General features: G+C 40.3%; 2 protein-coding genes across 2 annotated transcripts in view; one reads left to right on the plus strand and one right to left on the minus strand.

Moving 5' to 3' along the window:
• Positions 1 to 21,151, plus strand: part of LOC134734321 (late cornified envelope protein 2D-like) — a 127,026-nt gene that overhangs the window by 31,257 nt on the left and 74,618 nt on the right. The window lies entirely within an intron of this gene.
• On the minus strand, positions 10,202 to 11,415 carry LOC134734693 (late cornified envelope protein 3D). The gene is made up of 2 exons (XM_063628053.1): positions 11,292 to 11,415; positions 10,202 to 10,778 (listed from the first exon to the last, which is right to left on the minus strand). The coding sequence occupies exon 2, from the start codon at positions 10,755 to 10,757 to the stop codon at positions 10,479 to 10,481; it is 279 nt and encodes a 92-aa protein (XP_063484123.1). The 5' UTR covers positions 10,758 to 10,778; positions 11,292 to 11,415; the 3' UTR covers positions 10,202 to 10,478.

Here is a 21,151-nt window from a genome sequence, read left to right on the forward strand (position 1 = left end):
GTTTTTTGAAAAGATCAACAACATTGATAGACCGCTAGCAAGACTAATAAATAAGAAAAGAGAGAAGAATCAAACAGATGCAATGAAAAATGAAAAAGGGGATATCACCACCGATCCCACAGAAATACAATCTACCATCAGAGAATACTACAATCACCTCTACACAAATAAACTAGAAAATCTAGAAGAAATGGATAAATTCCTTGACAAATACACCCTCCCAAGATTAAACCAGGAAGAAGTTGAATCTCTGAATAGACCAATAACAGGCTCTGAAATTGTGGCAATAATCAATAGCTTACCAACCAAAAAGAGTCCAGGATCTGATGGATTCACAGCTGAATTCTACCAGAGGTACAAGGAGGAGCTGGTACCATTCCTTCTAAAACTATTCCAATTGATAGAAAAAGAGGGAATCCTCCCTAACACATTTTATGAGGACAGCATCATTCTGATACCAAAGCCTGGCAGAGACACAACAAAAAAAGAGAATTTCAGACTAATATCCTTGATGAACATTGATGCAAAAATCCTCAATATAATACTGGCAAAACGAATCCAGCAGCACATCAAAAAGCTTATACACCATGATCAAGTGGGCTTCATCCCTGGGATGCAAGGCTGGTTCAATATATGCAAATCAATAAATGTAATCCAGCATATAAACAGAACCAAAGACAAAAACCACATGATTATCTCAATAGATGCAGAAAAGACCTTTGACAAAATTCAACAACCCTTCATGCTAAAAACTCTCAATAAATTAGCTATTGATGGGGCATATCTCAAAATAATAAGGGCTATCTATGACAAACCCTCAGCCAATATCATACTGAATGGGCAAAAACTGGAAGCATTCCTTTTGAAAACTGGCACAAGACAGGGATGCCCTCTCTCACCACTCCTATTCAACATAGCGCTGGAAGTTCTGGCCAGGGCAATCAGGCAGGAGAAGGAAATAAAGGGTATTCAATTAGGAAAAGAGGAAGTCCAATTGTCCCTGTTTGCAGATGACATGATTGTATATCTAGCAAACCCCATCGTCTCAGCCCAAAATCTCCTTAAGCTGATTAGCAACTTCAGCAAAGTCTCAGGACACAAAATCAATGTACAAAAATCACAAGCATTCTTGTACACCAATCACAGACAAACAGAGAGCCAAATCATGAGTGAACTCCCATTCACAATGGCTTCAAAGAGAATAAAATACCTAGGAATCCAACTGACAAGGGATGTGAAGGACCTCTTCAAGGAGAACTACAAACCACTGCTCAATGAAATAAAAGAAGATACAAACAAATGGAAGAACATTCCATGCTCATGGTTTGGAAGAATCAATATCGTGAAAATGGCCATACTGCCCAAGGTAATTTATAGATTCAATGCCATCCCCATCGAGCTACCAATGACTTTCTTCACAGAATTGGAAAAAACTACTTTAAAGTTCATATGGAACCAAAAAAGAGCCCGCATCGCCAAGTCAATCCTAAGCCAAAAGAACAAAGCTGGAGGTATCACGCTATCTGACTTCAAACTATACTACAAGGCTACAGTAATCAAAACAGCATGGTACTGGTACCACAACAGAGACATAGATCAATGGAACAGAACAGAGCCCTCAGAAATAATGCCACATATTTACAACTATCTGATCTTTGACAAACCTGACAAAAACAAGAAATGGGGAAAGGATTCCCTCTTTAATAAATGGTGCTGGGAAAACTGGCTAGCCATATATAGAAAGCTGAAACTGGATCCCTTCCTTACACCTTATACAAAAATTAATTCAAGATGGATTACAGACTTACATGTTAGACCTAAAACCATAAAAACCCTAGAAGAAAACCTAGGCAATACCATTCAGGACATAGGCATGGGCAAGGACTTCATGTCTAAAACACCAAAAGCAATGGCAACAGAAGCCAAAATTGACAAACAGGATCTAATTAAACTAAAGAGCTTCTGCACAGCAAAAGAAATTACCATCAGAGTGAACAGGCAACCTACAAAATGGGAGAAAATTTTCGCAACCTACTCATCTGACAAAGGGCTAATATCCAGAATCTACAATGAACTCAAACAAATTTACAAGAAAAAAACAACCCCATCAAAAAGTGGGTGAAGGACATGAACAGACACTTCTCAAAAGAAGACATTTATGCAGCCAAAAAACACATGAAAAAATGCTCATCATCACTGGCCATCAGAGAAATGCAAATCAAAACCACAGTGAGATACCATCTAACACCAGTTAGAATGGCCATCATTAAAAAGTCAGGAAACAACAGGTGCTGGAGAGGATGTGGAGAAATAGGAACACTTTTACACTGTTGGTGGGACTGTAAACTAGTTCAACCATTGTGGAAGTCAGTGTGGTGATTCCTCAGGGATCTAGAACTAGAAATACCATTTGACCCAGCCATCCCATTACTGGGTATATACCCAAAGGACTATAAATCATGCTGCTATAAAGACACATGCACACGTATGTTTATTGCAGCACTATTCACAATAGCAAAGACTTGTAACCAACCCAAATGTCCGACAACGATAGACTGGATTAAGAAAATGTGGCACATATACACCATGGAATACTATGCAGCCATAAAAAATGATGAGTTCATGTCCTTTGTAGGGATATGGATGAAAATGGAAAACATCATTCTCAGTAAACTATCGCAAGGCCAAAAACCAAACACTGCATGTTCTCACTCATAGGTGGGAACTGAACAATGAGAACTCATGGACACAGGAAGGGGAACATCACACTCCGGGGACTGTTGTGGGGTGGGGGGAGGGGGGAGGGATAGCATTAGGTATATCTCCTAATGCTAAATGACGAGTTAATTGGTGCAGCACACCAACATGGCACATGTATACATATGTAACAAACCTGCACATTGTGCACATGTACCCTAAAACCTAAAGTGTAATAATAAAATTAGAAAAAAAAAGAAAGAAAATGTGGCACATGTACACCATGGAATACTATGCAGCCATAAAAATGATGAGTTCATGTCCTTTGTAGGGACATGGATGAAACTGGAAACCATCATTCTGAGTAAACTATCGCAAGGACAATAAACCAAACACCGCATGTTCTCACTCATAGGTGGGAATTGAACAATGAGAACTCATGGACACAGGAAGGGGAACATCACACTCTGGGGACTGTTGTGGGGTGGGGGGAGGAGGGAGGGATAGCATTAGGAGACATACGTAATGTAAATGACAAGTTAATGGGTGCAGTAAACCAACATGGCACATGGATACATATGTAACAAACCTGCAGATTTTGCACATGTACCCTAAAACCTAAGGTATAATAATAAAAATAAATAAATAAATAAAAACTCAGTTTCATAAATTGCATAATATTTTTTAAACTGCATTTAGGAAAACATTCCTTCTTGGAGCTAATCATCACTGTAAAATCAGGGCTTTGTGGTGAAAAATGTGAAAGACTTCAGATGTCAACAATGAAGTTTTGTCTTCAAACTCCATGTCACCCTCAAACCCTTCAGTTTCTGTGAGCCATCTTGGGTGGTCTGTGACATGATCTTTCTTTACTCTTGAGCTGGCCTCCAATTTTCACTACAGGTCATGGTGGGCCTGGAGGGCTGAGGAATGGGTCAGACCTCCAATCCTCCAGGGGGCTTTGAGTTGCTAAGAGTGGTGTAGGGAAGGCAGATAAAGTTGAAGAAAGTTTTGTTATTTCACAAAGTCACTTATAGAAAGAGGAGATGGGGGTGGGGGAGATAGGGAGAAGATGGATGCCAGGAGATCAGAGAGGGTGAAATTTCTGGAGAGAAAAGAGAACCCGCTACCTCAGAAGTTCTCAGCTTTGGCTGCACATTGGCATCATCTTTGGAGGGTTTTTTAAAAATACAAAACTTTGAGTTTCATCCCTCAAGACGCTGGTTGGCTTGGCCTAGGCATCAGGGTTTTAGTATCTCCCAGGTGATTCTGATCCACAGTCAGGTTTGAGAGGATCAGATCACATGAAGTGGAAGAGAAAGAATTGGAGGTTTGAGAATGAGATCACCTGTGGGCTTACATGCATACGTACCTATTGTCCACAAAACAAACAAAAAATTCTTTGGCTACAGTACTAGTCTCTGGCTGGCCAGGAACTGGCTGATTTCTCTAGTCTCAACTTCTACTATCCTCTTCTACTTCTTTACCTGTCTTTGTCACACCAACGGGTCTGAGGCTTCTGCCTGGGCCTGAGCTGGTGGGCACCTTAGTGACTGATGCTTGGTGCTCAGAGTGTATCTGTCTGAACACCTTGAGGAAAGAGGCAGATTTCTCAGGAAGTTCTAGTTCATAGATTGTTTGGACAGGATCTTGTTACCAGGTTCTATGTTGCTTGCTTATAGGCTGCAGGGTCCTAGTAGTAGGCGGGGGGCGGGAGGTGTGGGGGAGGAAAGAGGAAGTTTTTCTAAGAGAAGGATCTGGGATGCCCCAAGACTGTCTGGGTACCTATTTCTTACGTTTGTTGTTGGTGTGTTTTCTTCTCTTTCTCCCATCCTCTTTTGCTCTCCCCCTCTCTTTACATTCCTTCTTTACTTTCTTCTATTCTGTAAAAAACAAACAGATATTACACAGTGGGCATGGTGACAGATATGCAATCCATTGGTTGGTGGACACACCTAATCATAAATAAATGAGATGTGGTTCTGGTTGAGTAGCTCACTGTGTAGCAGGGCAGACAGACAGGTGATCAAATGATTATGACCCAAGATAATGAAAGCTACATAAAACGTGTGTTGCGTCCTGAGGCTTAGGCAAGAACTTTTGGCTATCAGTCTCCTGTCTCTTCAGTGTGCCCAGAAGTTGTCATTCAGTATCACTTGAGAGTTGTTGAGGTGAGGTCAGCAGCCTATAGGAGCTGAAGATGGGCATGGAGGGGGAACAAAGGGATAAGGAGTCTGACCTCCCTTTGGAGCTTCTGGTCAGAGAGACACAGAGAAACTCGTGAAACCTAAGAGGCAGAGATGTCCTTGCAGAGAGAAAGGGGATGGACAAAATTCCTGTCTGAGGACAGAATGTGGTGGATAGAAGTGGCCAGAATAATAGGTTCATTATGAACATAGATTGGGGAGTCAGATATTTCTGGCTTTGGTTTCTTATTTCTTCAGGTGATAGTTGTCATAAGGTAAAGGTGTTTGAAGAGAGAAAAAACTAAAATGGAATGAAAGCACAGTGGACCACGGATGTTAGAGCTGCAACCAGAGATGGAGATAAGAAACTAACCTACATCTGATGAATGATGTGTCAGTAAGCCACTCACTTTGTAAGTTTCTGAGTTGCAGACATGGGTCAGAGAAGAAGGTGATTCACCCAGGCTGGGATAGCCAGGGAGAATTTATCTGAAAGGTAAATTATAATTAATTGAAGGTGAATAATTATAGATACATTTGGTAGTGTTATTATGTACACCTGACACAATGCAATTGATGTGTGACTAATGCCTGTAAAAATTGCATTTGAATCAGCTCTGTAGAATTTTCCTATTGCATTTTATTATAACAATAAAAATGCATTTTCTTCTCAAATATAAGCATACTCAAGAATAAGACAAATCTTTTATATCACACATGTAATCAAATATATGTATTTTTTTCAGACAAATACACCAGTGGTTCAGAATAGAAAGCCAAAAAATAAGGCCACACACCTACAACCATCTGGTATTCAACAAAGCTGACAAAAACAAGTAATGGAGAAACGACTCCTAGTCAATATATGGTGCTGGGATAACTGGCTAGCCATATGCAGCAGATTGAAACTAGACTCCTTCCTTACACCGTATACAAAAATCAACTTAAGATGGATCAAAGACTTAAATGTAAAGCCCAAAATTGTAAAAACCCTGGAAGACAACTTAGGCAATACCATTCCAGACATAGGAATGGACAAAGATTTTATGACAAAGACATCAAAATCAATTGCAAAAATTGACAAATGGGATCTAATTAAACTAAAGTGCTTCTGCACAGCAAAATAAACTATCAACACAGTAAACAGACAACCTACAGGATGGGAGAAAATATTTGCAAACTATTCATCTGACAAAAATCTAATATCCAGCATCTATAAGGAACTTAAGCAAATCTACAAGAAAAAAAAAAACAAACAACCCAATTAAAAAGCAAGCAAAGGACATGAACAGACACTTTTCAAAAGAAGAGGTGCATGCAGTCGATAAGCATATTTTTAAAAAGCCCAACATCCCACTGATCATTAGAGAAATTCACATCAAAACTGCAATGAGGTATCATCTCAAACCAGTCAGAATGGCTGTCATTAAAAAGTCAAAAAATAGCAGGTGTTGTGAGGTTGCAGAGGAAAAGGAATGCTTATACATTGTTGATGTGAGTGTAAGTTAGTTCAACCGCTGTTGGAGACAGTGTGGCTATTCCTAAAAGACCTAAAGACCGAAATACCATTCAACACAGCAATCCATTACTGGGTATATACCCAAAATAATATAAATCATTCTATCATAAAGACACATGCACACATATGTTTATTGCAGCACTATTCACAATAGCAAAAACATGTAATCAACCTAAATGCCCATCAAAGAGAGACTGGATAAATAAAATGTGATACATATACACCATAGAATATTATGTAGCCATAAAAAAGAGTGAGATCATGTCCTTTGCAGGAACATAGATGGAGCTGGAGGCCATTATCCTTAGCAACGTAAGACAAGAAAAGAAAACCAAATACTGCATGTTGTCATTTGTAAGTGGGAGGTAAATAATGAGAACACATGGACACATAGGACAATAGACACAGGGACGTACCAGAGGGTGGGGGAATAGAAGGAGTGAGAAGACCAGGGAAAATGACTAATGGGTACTAGGCTGAATACCTGGGTGACAAAATAATCTGTACAACAAATCCCCATGACACAAGTTTACCTGTATAACAAACCTTCACATGTACCCCTGAACTTCAAATAAAAGTTAAATAAAAATGTACGGCTTTTGAGAAAACATTATTAGTACAGTAAATGTATCTGTTTATCCTACTACAGGAAAGCCTATAGTTGTGGCTACCCACTTTGAGATAAGGTCTAACAGGAGGAAAATGAGAGTACCTCCATACTACTGGTGCAAACATTATTTTTTCTACTGGCAAGGGTCTGAGAACATAGGCCTTCTTGTGCACTAATATTCTTCCCATCACCACTAGCAACTCATCCCTTATTCTTACTTGATTGCTGCCTGTGGTATAAAAGTAAGGTGTTACTACATGAGCTTTTTGCAGTAGCAAAGCCAGTATATTTAATCATCAATGTTGTTCTCAGGCTAGTGTCTTTCATTGTGTTTATCAAAGCTACACTGCTGCCTCCTCAAGCCAAAGATATGGGAACCAACTGGATGGAGGGGTGTTGATACCTTACTTTGCTGTTTTACAAGCAAATCAGAGGACTGTCTTGAATGGACCCACTAGATTGGAAGTTCCCTGAGAACATCTTATTTTTTCATTTTCTCTAATGTATCTCCAGTATCTATGGTGGTGTCTGTATATAGTAGATGTTTAATAAATAGTTTTTAAATAATGAATGATTCATTATTAATGATTGAATCCTAGGCTGGGTCGAGGTGGTCTTTATTAGTGACCTGTTGGGGTCTACTTTTAGGGGCAGCATCATGAACTGCGTAACATCTGTCTTTGACTGTCTTGGTATTGCAGGTTCAAACTTCGTAAGTTGGTCCAACTCCTATTTCTTCTCCCTCCTGAGTGGACTCACAGTGTGTGCAAGAATAGGCGGACAATTTGACATCAAGAGCTTGACATTGATAGGTGCTTGGAGCCTTCAGTCCTCTTTCCATAGACTTTGACAGACAGCAGGCTTTATTTCTTCAAAGGCTGTATCTTTTCTCTTGCAGGTGATATGCAGTTAGGAATTTGTCTCATGAATTCTAGTCCTGCTCTAAACAGTGATCCTCAGTTTCTGGACTAGTGGAGTGGTTTTGGCTCGATCTGTGGGTTCATTGGTGTGGGGTCCATGTGGCAAGGCCTCACACACAGGGTAGCAACTCCAACCTCCCAGCCAACCTTATGCATTCTCAATATTTTTGAGACATATTTGAATCATGACTTGACACTGTTTCTGTCCCATGGTGGAGTGCTACCCAAGAATGTCTCCAGTTTTGAGTAACAAGCAGCTTGTGGTGATGAATCAAACAGGACAGCTGTGGTTCCTACCTTCAGCAACTGTGCTGAGCTGGAGAGTAATCAGAACTGGTTAGAGTATTTCTCACATCAGACTCCTTGAGAGCCCTTTTCTTTACTAAATTCCAGAGATTTTAGAAATCCTGAGTTCTTAGACTTTGCAGTAAAAATAAATAGGCAGTTTGACATTTTCAAAAGAATATTTTTGATTCGATAAACTCCTAATGTGCTATGTATATTTATTTATTTTTGCTTGTTGTACCCAGCTCCACACAGAGTTCTCCCACATTTTCAATTTGTAATTTAATTCATGTCCTATGGTGTTCCTTTGGCTTATTCTAAGAATTATATGAATGGCTTTGATGAACTGTTTCTCTACGCTAGTATTTCAACAATCTGGCAGACAGAGTGAGACTCATCTCTAAGGAGGTAATTCAACCTAGAGGGCGGTTAAGTATCACATATCCAAAACATGACAGAGAAAAATTTTTAAAAAGTTTTATTGAAGTTATGAGTCACATAGTTGGGCTCTTAGCTCTGTAGACTTAAAAAAATCAAACAAAAATAAAAACAAAACATGAAGTTAAACAGGACAAAATAAATGTAAAGTAGAAAATACTAATTGTTTCTAAAGATCTCTCGAAAAGTCTCCAGGGAGGGACAAGTGGCATCAGCCAGGATCATGGACTTACTGGCTGTGTGGCCTGGGTCCTGTGCAGAACTGTTGGACCCACAATTTCCCTGTTTGTAAAATATGGTTTTTAAGAGCACCTGGCTTATTGAGTTAGAAAATTAAATGAGTTCATAGTAGTCAGGATTTTCTAGCACCTAATAAGCAAATAAGTTTTTGATCTTAGAATTATTCTAATTTATAAGCCTAGCAATACTTCTCATTTTCTCTCTTCCTTTATCTTAATGGTCTCAGTCCACACTCTCCACATTACTACATTCCCTAAGCTCTCAGCTCCATTTCTCCCCTGACCCAGGACTTCTTAAGCTTTAATTAATTCTACTCCCTCCACCTTCTCTCTCTGGGAATTTAATTGTGTATATGGAGTTATCTGTTTTTCCTGAGACCAACTTTTTCTCTTTTCTTTCTTTCTTTTTTTTTTTTTTGAGATGGAGTTTCACTCTTGTTGCCCAGGCTGGAGTGCAGTGGCACAACAGGCTCACTGCAACCTCTGCCTCCCAGGTTCAAGCAATTCTCCTGCCTCAGCCTCCTGAGTAGCTGGGATTACAGGCGTCTGCCACTACGCCGGGCTATTTTTTTTTTTTTTTTTGTATTTTTAGTAGAGAGTAATCATATAACATGTGGTTTCATCCTGTTGGTCAGGCAGTCTCAAACTCCTGACCTCAGGTAATCCACCTGCCTCAGCCTCCCAAAGTGCTGGGATTACAGACAGCCGAGACCATTTTTTTCCTTACCCGTCTTTTAATTTTAGTCTAAAGGTTTTCAGCCTTGCAATTATTGGACTTTTGGGGGCAGATAATTCTCCACTGTGGGGCTGTCCTATGCTTAGTAGGAGGCTTAGCTGCATCCCTGGCCTCTACCCGCTAGATGCCAGAAATTCTCTTTCTACCTCTAAGTTTTGACAACAAAAAATGTCCCTCGGAGAGTCAAATTTACCCCTTTAGAAGAAATGCTAATTTTGCCTATTTTTTTGATAAGTGCCTGCTGCGTCTTCACTGTTTTGTAATAGGGATGTCAGAAACATCTAGGAGCTCTTCCTAGGACTGGGGAGTCCATTATGAGAGGAACACTCACATTTCAGTCATTCTTTTCTGACAGTTAGAGGCCTCACTACAATCCCTCTCATCACATCCTGTCCCCCACTGCCTCACAATTCCAGCAGAAAAAGACTTGACAGATTCCTGAATTTTGCAGGCCTAGAGCTAGAATTCTGCATCTTCCCTGTGGTGGTGCTGGATGTCAGGGGCAGACAGGAGGGCACACTTCCAGCCCCACCTGGGGAGAGACAGAGTGAAATGCCAAGGGAGACACTGGTGATAATGAGGACAAGGAGCTTTATTTTTTGACGAGGTCAGGCACAAGCACTGCCAATCCTTCACAGGTACAGGGTCAAGGGAACATGTGACATCTTGGACATCAGACAGGTAGTGCCTTCTGGGGAGACCTCAGACCTTCCACAGGAAAACCCCCAGCTCAGCCTGTGAAAGCCAGAAGAGGGTATCTGGGAACTCATGCATCAAGATGGGGTTTTCCTGGGCCCTTGGGTTTCTTGTTTCCTCCAAAATCGCTTATCTTAGCATCAGGATCCAGGTCAGCAGCAGCCTCCAGAGCCATGGCCACAGCCAGAGCCCCCCCCTTGCTGACCACTGCCCCTGTCACAGGAGTTGGACCTCTGGCGCCGGCATCGGTGGTGGCGCCTGTGGTGGCTCAGGAAGCAGCCACTCTCGGAGCTGGGGCCACAGCCCCCAGAGCTTGGGGCACAGCCAGACGAAGCTGGAGGCAGACAGTGTGCTGGGCTCTTTGGGGGACACTTGGGTGAGGGGCACTTGGGCGGGGGTTGGCACTGCTGCTGGTTCTGCTGGCAGGACATCTTGGCAGGAGTTGAGTTGTCCTGGACAAAACAAAGCCATTTGTTAGTTCAAAATCTACAGTCCAATGTCTCTAAGACCAGCTGCCTCCTGAGGCAAGAGCTGCAGGAGGGTGAGGGAAGCTGATGTGGAGTTGGTGGGACATGCCAGATGCCTCTCACTTTGCTCTCCACCAGGGACAGATTGCTGTCAGTCTAAGTGGGCATCCATGTTTCTGTTTCTCCTAAGAGCCTCTAGGAATGTACCCTTTTGACAAAAGGCATTCTGAAGAATGGAGATCATAGGCAACATGTGCCAGCCTGAGTAGAAAGAGGATGGGAAGGAATCATAAGCTTCTGTGGCCTTTGCAGGCCATGGAATTGCTGTCAGTTCCTGCAGGGTCTCCCTCCTGGCCCCACTTCCCGCATTGGTACCTCCTCTGCCATCCTCTCTCTGGGCTTTTGTTTCAGACCTCTCCATTTCCCTCTCTTCTGCTATGATCTTAGTTTTCTGTTCCAACATCCCAAGTTGAGTCCCATCCCCTGCCGGACACTCACCAGGTGCAGAGGAGGCAGGAGAAAGCTGTTCCTGAGGAGACTGCGGATGAGGAGCCCAGGGCAGGAGTGCTTTTATCCTGTGCAGGGTGTGTGATGCACAGGCTGGGCATGCTGCTGCTTTCACAACCAGGGGAGGTGACACCCAGGCACACGCCCAAGACTAGGTTTGTAGCTTGGGTACTTCCACAATATCCAACCAATGACATTGAACCTGGAAGCAGCATCACTGTCCACCTGGGAGCCTACCACTGCTTCCTTTCTTCCTCCCTTCTTCCTTCTTTCAACTCACGTGCCGTGGAGCAGAGTCTGTCCCTTAGAATTTCCTGGGAATTAGTATGACATAATTCTTTCTTGAGTCATGACTGGAGAGATAATTGCCATTTCAACAAATGGAGCTGAAATAATTGGACATCCGTATGTAAAAGAAATCATACCTAATGCTAGATATAAAAATTAATAGATCGTAATTAAAAAAATTAAACTATGAAACTTTTACAATAAAACATAACAAATCTTTGTGACTTTGGGTTATGCAAAATTTTTCTGATATGCCAAAAAGGTACAATTCAAAAAGAAATATAGGACTTCATCAAAATTAAAAACTTCTGCTTTTCAAAAGGCACTGCTAGGCAAATGCAAAGAAAATTCGCAGACTTGGAGACAATATTGTAAAACACATATCCTACCAAGGACTTGGGTCAAATTTTTTTTTTTTTTTTTTTTTTGCTTTTGAGATGGAGTCTCACTCTGTCGCCCAGGCTGGAGTGCAGTGGTGCGATCTCGGCTCACTGCAAGCTCCGCCTCCCAGGTTCACGCCATTCTCCTGCCTCAGCTTCCCAAGTAGCTGGGTCTACAGGTGCCTGCCACCATGCCCAGCTAATTTTTTTGTATTTTCTTATTTTTTTTGAGACGGAGTCTTGCTCTGTCGCTCAGGCTGCAGTGCAGTGGCGCGATCTCGGCTCACTGCAAGCTGCGCCCCCCAGGTTCTATCCATTCTCCTGCCTCAGCCTCCTGAGTAGCTGGGATTACAGGCACCCACCACCACGCCCAGCTAATTTTTTGTATTTTTAGTAGAGATGGGGTTTCACCGTGTTAGCCAGGATGGTCTCGATCTCCTGACCTGTGATCCACCTGCCTCGGCCTCCCAAAGTGCTGGGATTACAGGCGTGAGCCACCGCGCCCAGCCAATATTTTTTAAATTCTCAAAGATAAGTAATAAAACAGAAAATATGGACAAAATACTTGAAGAGACATTTTAACAAAGAAGATACGTGGGTGGCAGGTAAGCACATGAAAAGATACTCAATCTAATCAGTCATTAGAGAAACGCAATTTAAAAGCAAAGTGAGATACCACTCTATACACATTGGAATGGCTAAAATGAAATAAACGACAATATCAAGTAATATGAGGGATGTAGAACAACAAGAAGCCCAAGTCATTGCTGGTAGAAATGCAAAATTACATTAGTTGGCAGTCTATCAAAAAAATTAAACATACAACTTACAATTTGCCCCAGAAATCCTATTCTTAGATATTTAGCCAAGAGAAATTAAGTTGTATGTTCACAGAAAAACCTGTAGGCCAATATTTATAGTGGCTTTATTCATAACTGCCCTGAACTTGAAGAACCCCACATGCTCTTCAACTGACGAATAGAGTTTTTAAAATGGTGTATTTATGCAATGGAAGGCTACTTAGCAATAAAAAAGGAATCAACTACTGATATATAAAACACCAGGGATGAATCTCAAATGCAAAAGAAGTCAAACTTTACATACTACATATTATATAATTTTAATTATAGGGCATTCTGGAAAAGGCAAAATTATAAGAACTGAAAATAGGTCAGTGGTTGCCAAGGGTTGGTATGAGGGAGAGATTGATTTAATAAGCACGTGAAGGAATATTTTGGGGTGATAGAACTGTTGTATGTCTTAGTTGTTGTGGGGTTTACCTGACTATATATGTTTGTTAAAGCTCATAGAATTGGATAATTAAGTGGATGATTTTTTGGTACACAAAATCTCAAGAAATGAAACTTAAAATAGAAAAAACAATTAAAATAATTTTTAGAAATAAAAAGTAATGAAATATACAAAAAGGGAAGCAAAGAATGATGAATACAAGATTTAGGATCATGGTTATATTAGATGCGACAGGCAGGGACATGGGTGAAGGCTGAATTACATAGGCGCATGTAATTTACTATCAAAGTTATCATTTTCACTTGGATGGTGAATTTTTGTGTGTTTGTTATTTAAATAATAGACAAGCAGGTAGGTACATTAATTAAGAAGGCCAAGCATGAATGAATTGTAGCATATAATATGAACAGAGGATATTTGTTAATCTAATTTTGTGCTTCTGAAATCCAATAGTAAGAAAATTAAATGACATAAACTCCACAACAACTTGGACAACTTCCCAAGTTGCTATTTTTGGCTTGCTCATCTCATCTTCCCCAAGAATGACTCAGCTGCTTTTCATAGCATCAGTCATATATTGCAAAGGAGAAGGGTTGATCCTTGGTTGGTTGTTTGTCCACTCATTTATTACTAATATGACTTCTCAGAAGATTCACCCTGGAACTAGATCTCAGATAAAGCACCTCCTGGCCCAGAGTCAACATGCTTGTTATTAGGTCATAACATCCTCATTTTGAGCCAGTCAAGTAAATTTCTTCTTCATTGTCCCAGGTCCTCAGGATGTCAGGGACACTAAGAAGTTCTCACAGTGCAGAACATTTGGAGCTGCTCCATGCTCTGAGAGAAGTAACGGGGCTGTGGACTGTATTCTGAGAAGAACAAGTGGTTGGAGATTTCATAAGAGACGTGTGAGATTAAGGAGTTCCATCCCAAGAAGAAAAAGAATGTCTTTTTCTCCCCTATCACCACCTCAGGATATGGAGACAGAAACTCAGAAAGGGACCCAGTGGTGGAGCTAAGAAAAAGCCAGCTACAAGTCAGCTTTCAATTCATGAGGAAAGGGGGGCCCTCCTGCTGACAAGTTCTGAAATGCTTTGAGTCACACTGACAGGCGGACATGTGTTATACTCAAAATGAAGTCTTACAGCAATTCAAAGTTGTACATCATTAGGACAAAATACGGACTCTGTACTTATTTCTGGACAACGACTGTACATGGAAAAGTAATTATTCACTTCTGAAGCTAGATTTGAACTCCAAGACAAAGACAGTTCTGTCACCCACACTATAATGCCTACATTTTGCCTTTGGGCTCAGTCATCACAGATATAAATACCATATTTGTGTAGTGTCTATCTTCTATGCTAGGTTGTAAGATCCCTGAAGAAAGTAAATGTGCCCCTTATTCACTGCTGAAACCCAAGCTGAGCAAGCCACTTACTGGCCTTAGCAGATATTCAGCTTGTGTTTCTCAAATAAAGGATGGTGAGAGTCAATTCCAGCATGTAAGATTGGTGATGGAATGTCGGAAGGAGAGAGGCTCAGGTCAAACTTTGGGCTTGAGGAGAAAAGTTATAGAGTGATGTCTCCAGTGAGGGTTGCAGATCAGGGGTCAAGGTAGACCCAACAGGGTGTCTGGGATTCTCTGGGAGCACCCTCTCACTCCTCTCACTCAGGCTCCCCCATCCCTGTTCTCTAGGCTTTAGGTCTGACACCACCGGCGTTTTTTCCGGTATTTTTTTTTCCACTCTCTTGGTTCCTTTTCAGCCTTACCATCTAGTCTGACATAAAAAAGCACATTGCTCCTGTTATGGGACAGTCACTAGATGAGCTAATGGCTGCTCTCAGTGCAGCAGTTAAGCTGAAAATGCAAATACCCCTAGAAACTCAGAAAGGAATGGGGATCTTATGTTGAAGACTGAGAGGATTTTTGTATATGGGGTGACATAAGGGTCCAGTTTAATTCTTCTGCATGTGAATATCTAGTTTTCCCCAAACCATTTATTTAAGAAACTATCCTTTCTTCATTGTGTGTTCTTGGCACCTTTGTCAAAGATCGGTTAACAGGAAGTGCGTGTGTGGGTTAATTTACGGGCTCTCTAGCTCTCTGTTCTGTTCCATTGATCTATGTGTCTGTTTTTTTTTCCATGCTGTTTTGATTACCGGAGCTTTGTAGTACATTTGAAATCAAGTGGTGTTTTGTGTCCAGCTTTGTTCTTTCGTCCTTAAGATTGCTTTGGCTATTCAGGGTATTTTGTAGTTCCACATGAATTTTAGGATTTAAAAAAAATTCTATTTTATTTTTCAAGATGGTATATTGGAGGCTTTAGCATGGCTCTTCCACTTGGAAATAGCAAAATAATGCATAAAGATCGAAATTATGAGCTTTAATTCAAGAATGAAAATGGGAATTCACTGGAATAGCAAAAGACACCATAGTTCCTAAGGAGGAGAAAGTGGGCAAACAACCCTTGTTATAGAGTTCAGCTGAAAAGTGAGTGAAGCCCCAATCTGTGAGAGGGGCACACACTGTGACTTAGCTTTCTAATGGGGATCCCCGCAACCCAGGCCAAAGGAGAGCACCATGTTTCTCCCACGCCCTGGAGCTAGCTTGAGAAGAGGTTTGGAGACACTGAGAGGGAAAGACACTGGGAAAGCTGTGGAGATTTTCCCAAACCCAGTACTGAAAGCAGGATGCCGTTTTTAATCCAGGCACATACAAAGTCAGCCATTCTCTGATGACTTGGCAGTATGGCTGTGCAGTCATTTTAGTCTTGGGCCAGAGATTGGAGCACTTACCCTGGAGTAGGGTAGGGGTCTCTACAGCCAGAATCTAATGGCAAGTGTGGAAAGTGCCCCACAAGTAGGTGCTGGAACTGTGTTCTCCCCTATCACCACAGAAGGAGAACTACTGCAGCTGCTGTTTCTTCTGGGTGGTAAGACTTGCAGCCAGGGCCACCTGGCGTGGAGACCCGGAATTAGTCTGTATGTGTCATTCATGGGTGCTCCAGCCTGCTCCCCTGAGACTGTGCTACAGCAAGGCAATTTCTGCTCCATGCTCCTACAGATCTGCAGACATTCAGGACTCCACTTGTCTGGATCAGCAGCCTGAGGTGCCCCATTCTTCCAGTGCAGATTGTGGTAAAGCAGGGCCCTCTATGCTCTATGTCCAGGCAGATATTCATGCATCTGGAGCAACCACTCTCCTGGATTAGGAGTTTAGGCTGCCCCCCAACACTTCCATGCAGAGAACTTGGGCCCAAGGAGGTTTCCCAGCTCCAGGCCTAGGCACCCCACTGGGAGCCTTTCTCCCTTGGTGCTGGTGCTTGTGCCTGCCATTAGAGGATCTGTTAGGTGGGCTGCGCAATGTGGATCCACCCATCTTGGTATGCCCCCAAGGACTGAGCAGGGAGCTCAAACCACTGAGCACCCCACAGAGCAGCCCATTGCCCGAGGCAATTCAGAGCTTCTGTAAGTAAATGAGTATCAAATATATGCCTATTTGCATTGGCCACTGCTGGCTTTTACTCATAAGCACCATCTACTGGCCTGTAGGTCAAACTGATCAGCCCAAAATAAAACCTGCCAATAGAAGTGCATAGGGCATCGGGCAACAGAAGTAAAGTCAGAAGACCCTACCCAACATTTTCTACAGTCACACCTTCTAGGGAGAAGGGGGAAGGAAAAAGAAAGAACAAATCAATAAAATTATAGGGAAATAAATAAAGAAAAAATCTTATCCACATGAAAATATTTACATAGAAGTGCTAGCTAGCATCACCAGATGAGAAAGAACTAGCACAAGGACTCTGGTACCATGAAAAGTCTGAATGCTGTGACACCTCCAAAAGATCTTCAGCAATGGTCCCTAACCAAAATGAAATCTCAGAAATTACATATAACAAATTCAAAACATGGATTGCAACAAAGCACGATGAGATCGAAGACAAGGTTGAAAATCAACATAAAGAAACTTCTAAAGCAATGCAGAAAATAAAGGAAGAGATAAAAAATCTTAAAGGAATCAGAGATTCTGAATTTAAAAGCTCACTTAAAGAAATTCAAAATATGATTGAAAGCTTTACCACTAGACTAGATCAAGCAGAAGAAAGAATTTCACTGGTATGAATACCAATCTTTTGAACTAATCCAGTCAGACAAGAACAAAGAAAAAAGAATTTAAAAAATGAACAAAGTCTTTGAGGAAGGATATTCTGTAAAGCAGCCAAACCTACAAATTACTGGCATTTCCAAGAGAGAAGGAGAAAGAGTAAACAACCTGAAAAATATATTTGAGGGAATAACTCAAGGAAATTCCCCTCATCTTCCTAAAGAGGTAGACATTAAGACACAAGAAATACAGAGAATGTGTGCAAGATACTATACAAAACAAACATCACCAAGGCAGATAGTCACCAGACTGTCCAAGATTAATGCTAAAGAAAAAAATCTTAAAGACAGCTAGAGAAAAAGGTCAGACCACATACAAAGGGAAGCCCATCAGGCTAACTGCAGACTTCTCAGCAGAAAACATACAAATCAGAAGACATTGGGGGCTCATTTTCAGCATCCTTAAAGAAAAGAAATTCCAACCAAGAATTTAATCCCCTATCAAACTAAGCTTCATAAGCAAAGCAGAAATAAAATCTTTTCCGGACCAATGATTACTAAGGGAATTTGTTACCACTAGACTAACCTTACAAGAAATCTTTAAGGGAGTTCTAAACATGGAAACAAAAGAACAATACCTGGTCCACAAAAACACACTTAGGTACATAGCTTGCAGACCCCATGAAGCAGCTACACAATAGAAACTACAAAGCAGCCAGCTCACAACTTCACAATCAAAACTTCACATATCAATATATGGGCTTGAGTGTAAATGGTCTGCATGCCCAATTTAAATGGCACAGAATGGCAGGTAGGATGAAAAAGCAAGACTTATCCATCTGATGTCTTCAAGAGACCCATCTCAAATGTAGCAACAATTATAGGCTCATAGTAAGGGGTTGGAAAAGGATCTATCATGCAAGTGGAAAACAAAACAAAGTGGGAGTCAATATTCTTAGATAAAATAGACTTTAAATCAACAAAAACTAAAAAAAAAAAACAAAGAAGGCAATTACATAAAAATAATGCACTCAATTAAACAATAAGATTTGACTATCCTAAATATATATGCATTCAACATTGGGGCACTCCAGTTCATAAAACAAGTACTTCTAGGTATATGAAAAGAACTTAGCCACACAATAATAGTGAGGACTTCAACACTCCACTGGCAGTGTTAGACACATCATCGAGGCAGGAAACCAACAAATTCTGGACTTAAATTGGGCACTTGATGAATTGGGCTAACAAACTTCTACAGAGTACTTCACCCATTAATCACAAAATAAATTCTTCTCACCTGCACACGGAACATACTCTAAGATTAACCACATGCTCAGCCATAAGGTGAGTCTCAAGAAATTTAAAAAAATTGAAATCATACAATTTATACTTTTGGACCACAGTGGAATAAAAACAAAAGTCAATACTAAGGAGATATCTCAAAACCAAACAATCACATAGAAATTAAACAACTTGTTTCTGAATGAATTTGGGGGAAACAACAAAATTAAGGCAGACATAAAAAATTCTTTGAAATAAATGAAAACAGAGATGAAACATTCAAAAAGTTAACAACCTAACATCACACCTAGAGGAGCTAGGGAAACAAGAACAAATTAACACCAAAGTTAGAAGAAAAGAAGTAACTAAAATCAGAGCAAAACTGAATGAAATTAAGATCCAAAACCACACAAGTTCCCAAGACTAAATCAGGAAAAAACTGAAACCCTGACCAGACCAACACTGAGTTCCAAAATGGAATCAGTAATAAAAAAACCCCTGCCAACCAAAAAAAGCCCTAGACCAGATGGATTCATAGCTGAATTCTACCAGAGGTACAAAGAATAGCTGGTACCCATTCTACTAAAACTATTCCAAAAAATTGAGGAGGAAGGACTTCTCCCTAACTCATTCTATGAGTCCAGCATCATTCTGATACTAAAAATCTGGGAAAGATACAATGAAAAACAAAAATACAGGTCAATATTTCACATGAACAGACACAAAAATCCTCAACAAAATACTAGCAAGCTGAATCCAGCAGCACACCAAAAAGTTAATTAACCACAATCAAGTAGGCCTTATTCCTGGCATGTAGGTTTGGTTCAACATATGCAAATCAATACAAGTGACTCACCTCATAAACATAATTAAAAACAAAAACCTTATGATTGTCTCAATAGTGCAGAAAAATCTTTTGATAAAATCTAACATCCTGTCATAAAAACCCTCCACAAACTAGGCATTGAAGGAACATACCTCAAAATAATAAGAGCCATCTATGACGAACTCACAATCAACATCATACAGAATGTGTAGAATCTGGAAGCATTCCCCTTAAGAACATGAACAAGACAAGTAGGTTCCTTCTCACCACTCCTATTAAATCTAGTACTGGAAATTCTAGTCAGAGCAATCAGGCAAAAGAAAGAAATAAAAGACATCCAAATAGGAAAAGAGTAAGTCAACTTACCTCTTTTCTCTAATTCTGTACCTAGAAAACCCTAAAGACTCTGCCCTAAGTCTCCTAGAACTGATAAGCAACTTCAGTAAAATTTCAGGATACAAAATCAACACACAAAAATAAGTAGCACTTCTACTCACCAATTATGTTCAAACTAAGAGCCAAATAAAGAATGCAATCCATTTACAATAGACCCGAAAAATACCTAGGCATATTAACCAAGATGGTGAAAGATCTCCATAAGGAAGACTAAAAATCACTACTGAAAGAAATCATAAGTGACACAAAGAAATGGGAAAACATTCCATGCTCTTGGATTGGAAGAATCAATGTCGTTATAACGACCATATCGCCTGAAACAATCTACAGATTCAACACTATTCCTATCAAACTACCAATATAATTTTTCACAGAATTTTAATAAAAGCTACTCTAAATTCAATATGGAACCAAAAATAAGCCAAAATAGCCAAGGCAATTCTAAGCAAAAAGAACAAATTTGGAAGCATCATATTACCCAACTTAAACTATACTGTAAGGCCACTAACTAAAACAGCATGGTACTGGTACAAAAACAGACATATAGACCAAAGGAACAGACAGATTACCTAGAAATAAAGCAATATCTCTATAGCCAGCTGATTTTTGACAAAGTCAACAAAAAAAAATAATAGGGAAAGGATTCCCTATTCAATAAATTATGTTGAGATAACTGGCTATGCATATGCGGAAGAATGAATCTGGACCCCCACCATTCATCATATACAAAAATTAACTCAAGGTGAATTAAAAATGTAAATGTAAGACCTCAAAGTATAAAAATTCTGGAAGAAAACCAAAGAAATACAATTCTGAACATCAGCCTTGGCAAAGGATTTATGATTAAGTCCTCAAAGGCAATTGCAACAACAAGAAAAGTCAAGTGAGACCTAATTAAACTAAAGAGCTTCTGCACAGCAAAAGAAACCATCACAGAGTAAACAGACAACCTACAGAATAGGAGAAAATATTCACAAACTATGCATACAACACAGTTCTAATATCCAGAATCTGTAAGGAATTTAAACAATTTGACAGGCAAAAAAAACCCACAGATAACCCCATTAAAAAGTGGGCAAAGGACATGAACAGACACTTCTCAAAAGAAGACATATAAGCGGCCAAAAAACATTTGAAAAACACTCAATATCACTAATCATCAGAGAAATGCAAATCAAAACCACATGAGATACCATTTCACACCAGTTAGAATGGCTATTATTAAAAAGTCAAAAAATAACAGATACTGGCAAGGTTGTGCAGAAGAGGAAATGCTTGTACACTGCTGGTGGGAATGTAAATTAGTTCAGCCACTG

Source organism: Symphalangus syndactylus, chromosome 12, assembly GCF_028878055.3.
Source record: "Symphalangus syndactylus isolate Jambi chromosome 12, NHGRI_mSymSyn1-v2.1_pri, whole genome shotgun sequence".
Classification (NCBI taxonomy): domain Eukaryota; kingdom Metazoa; phylum Chordata; class Mammalia; order Primates; family Hylobatidae; genus Symphalangus; species Symphalangus syndactylus.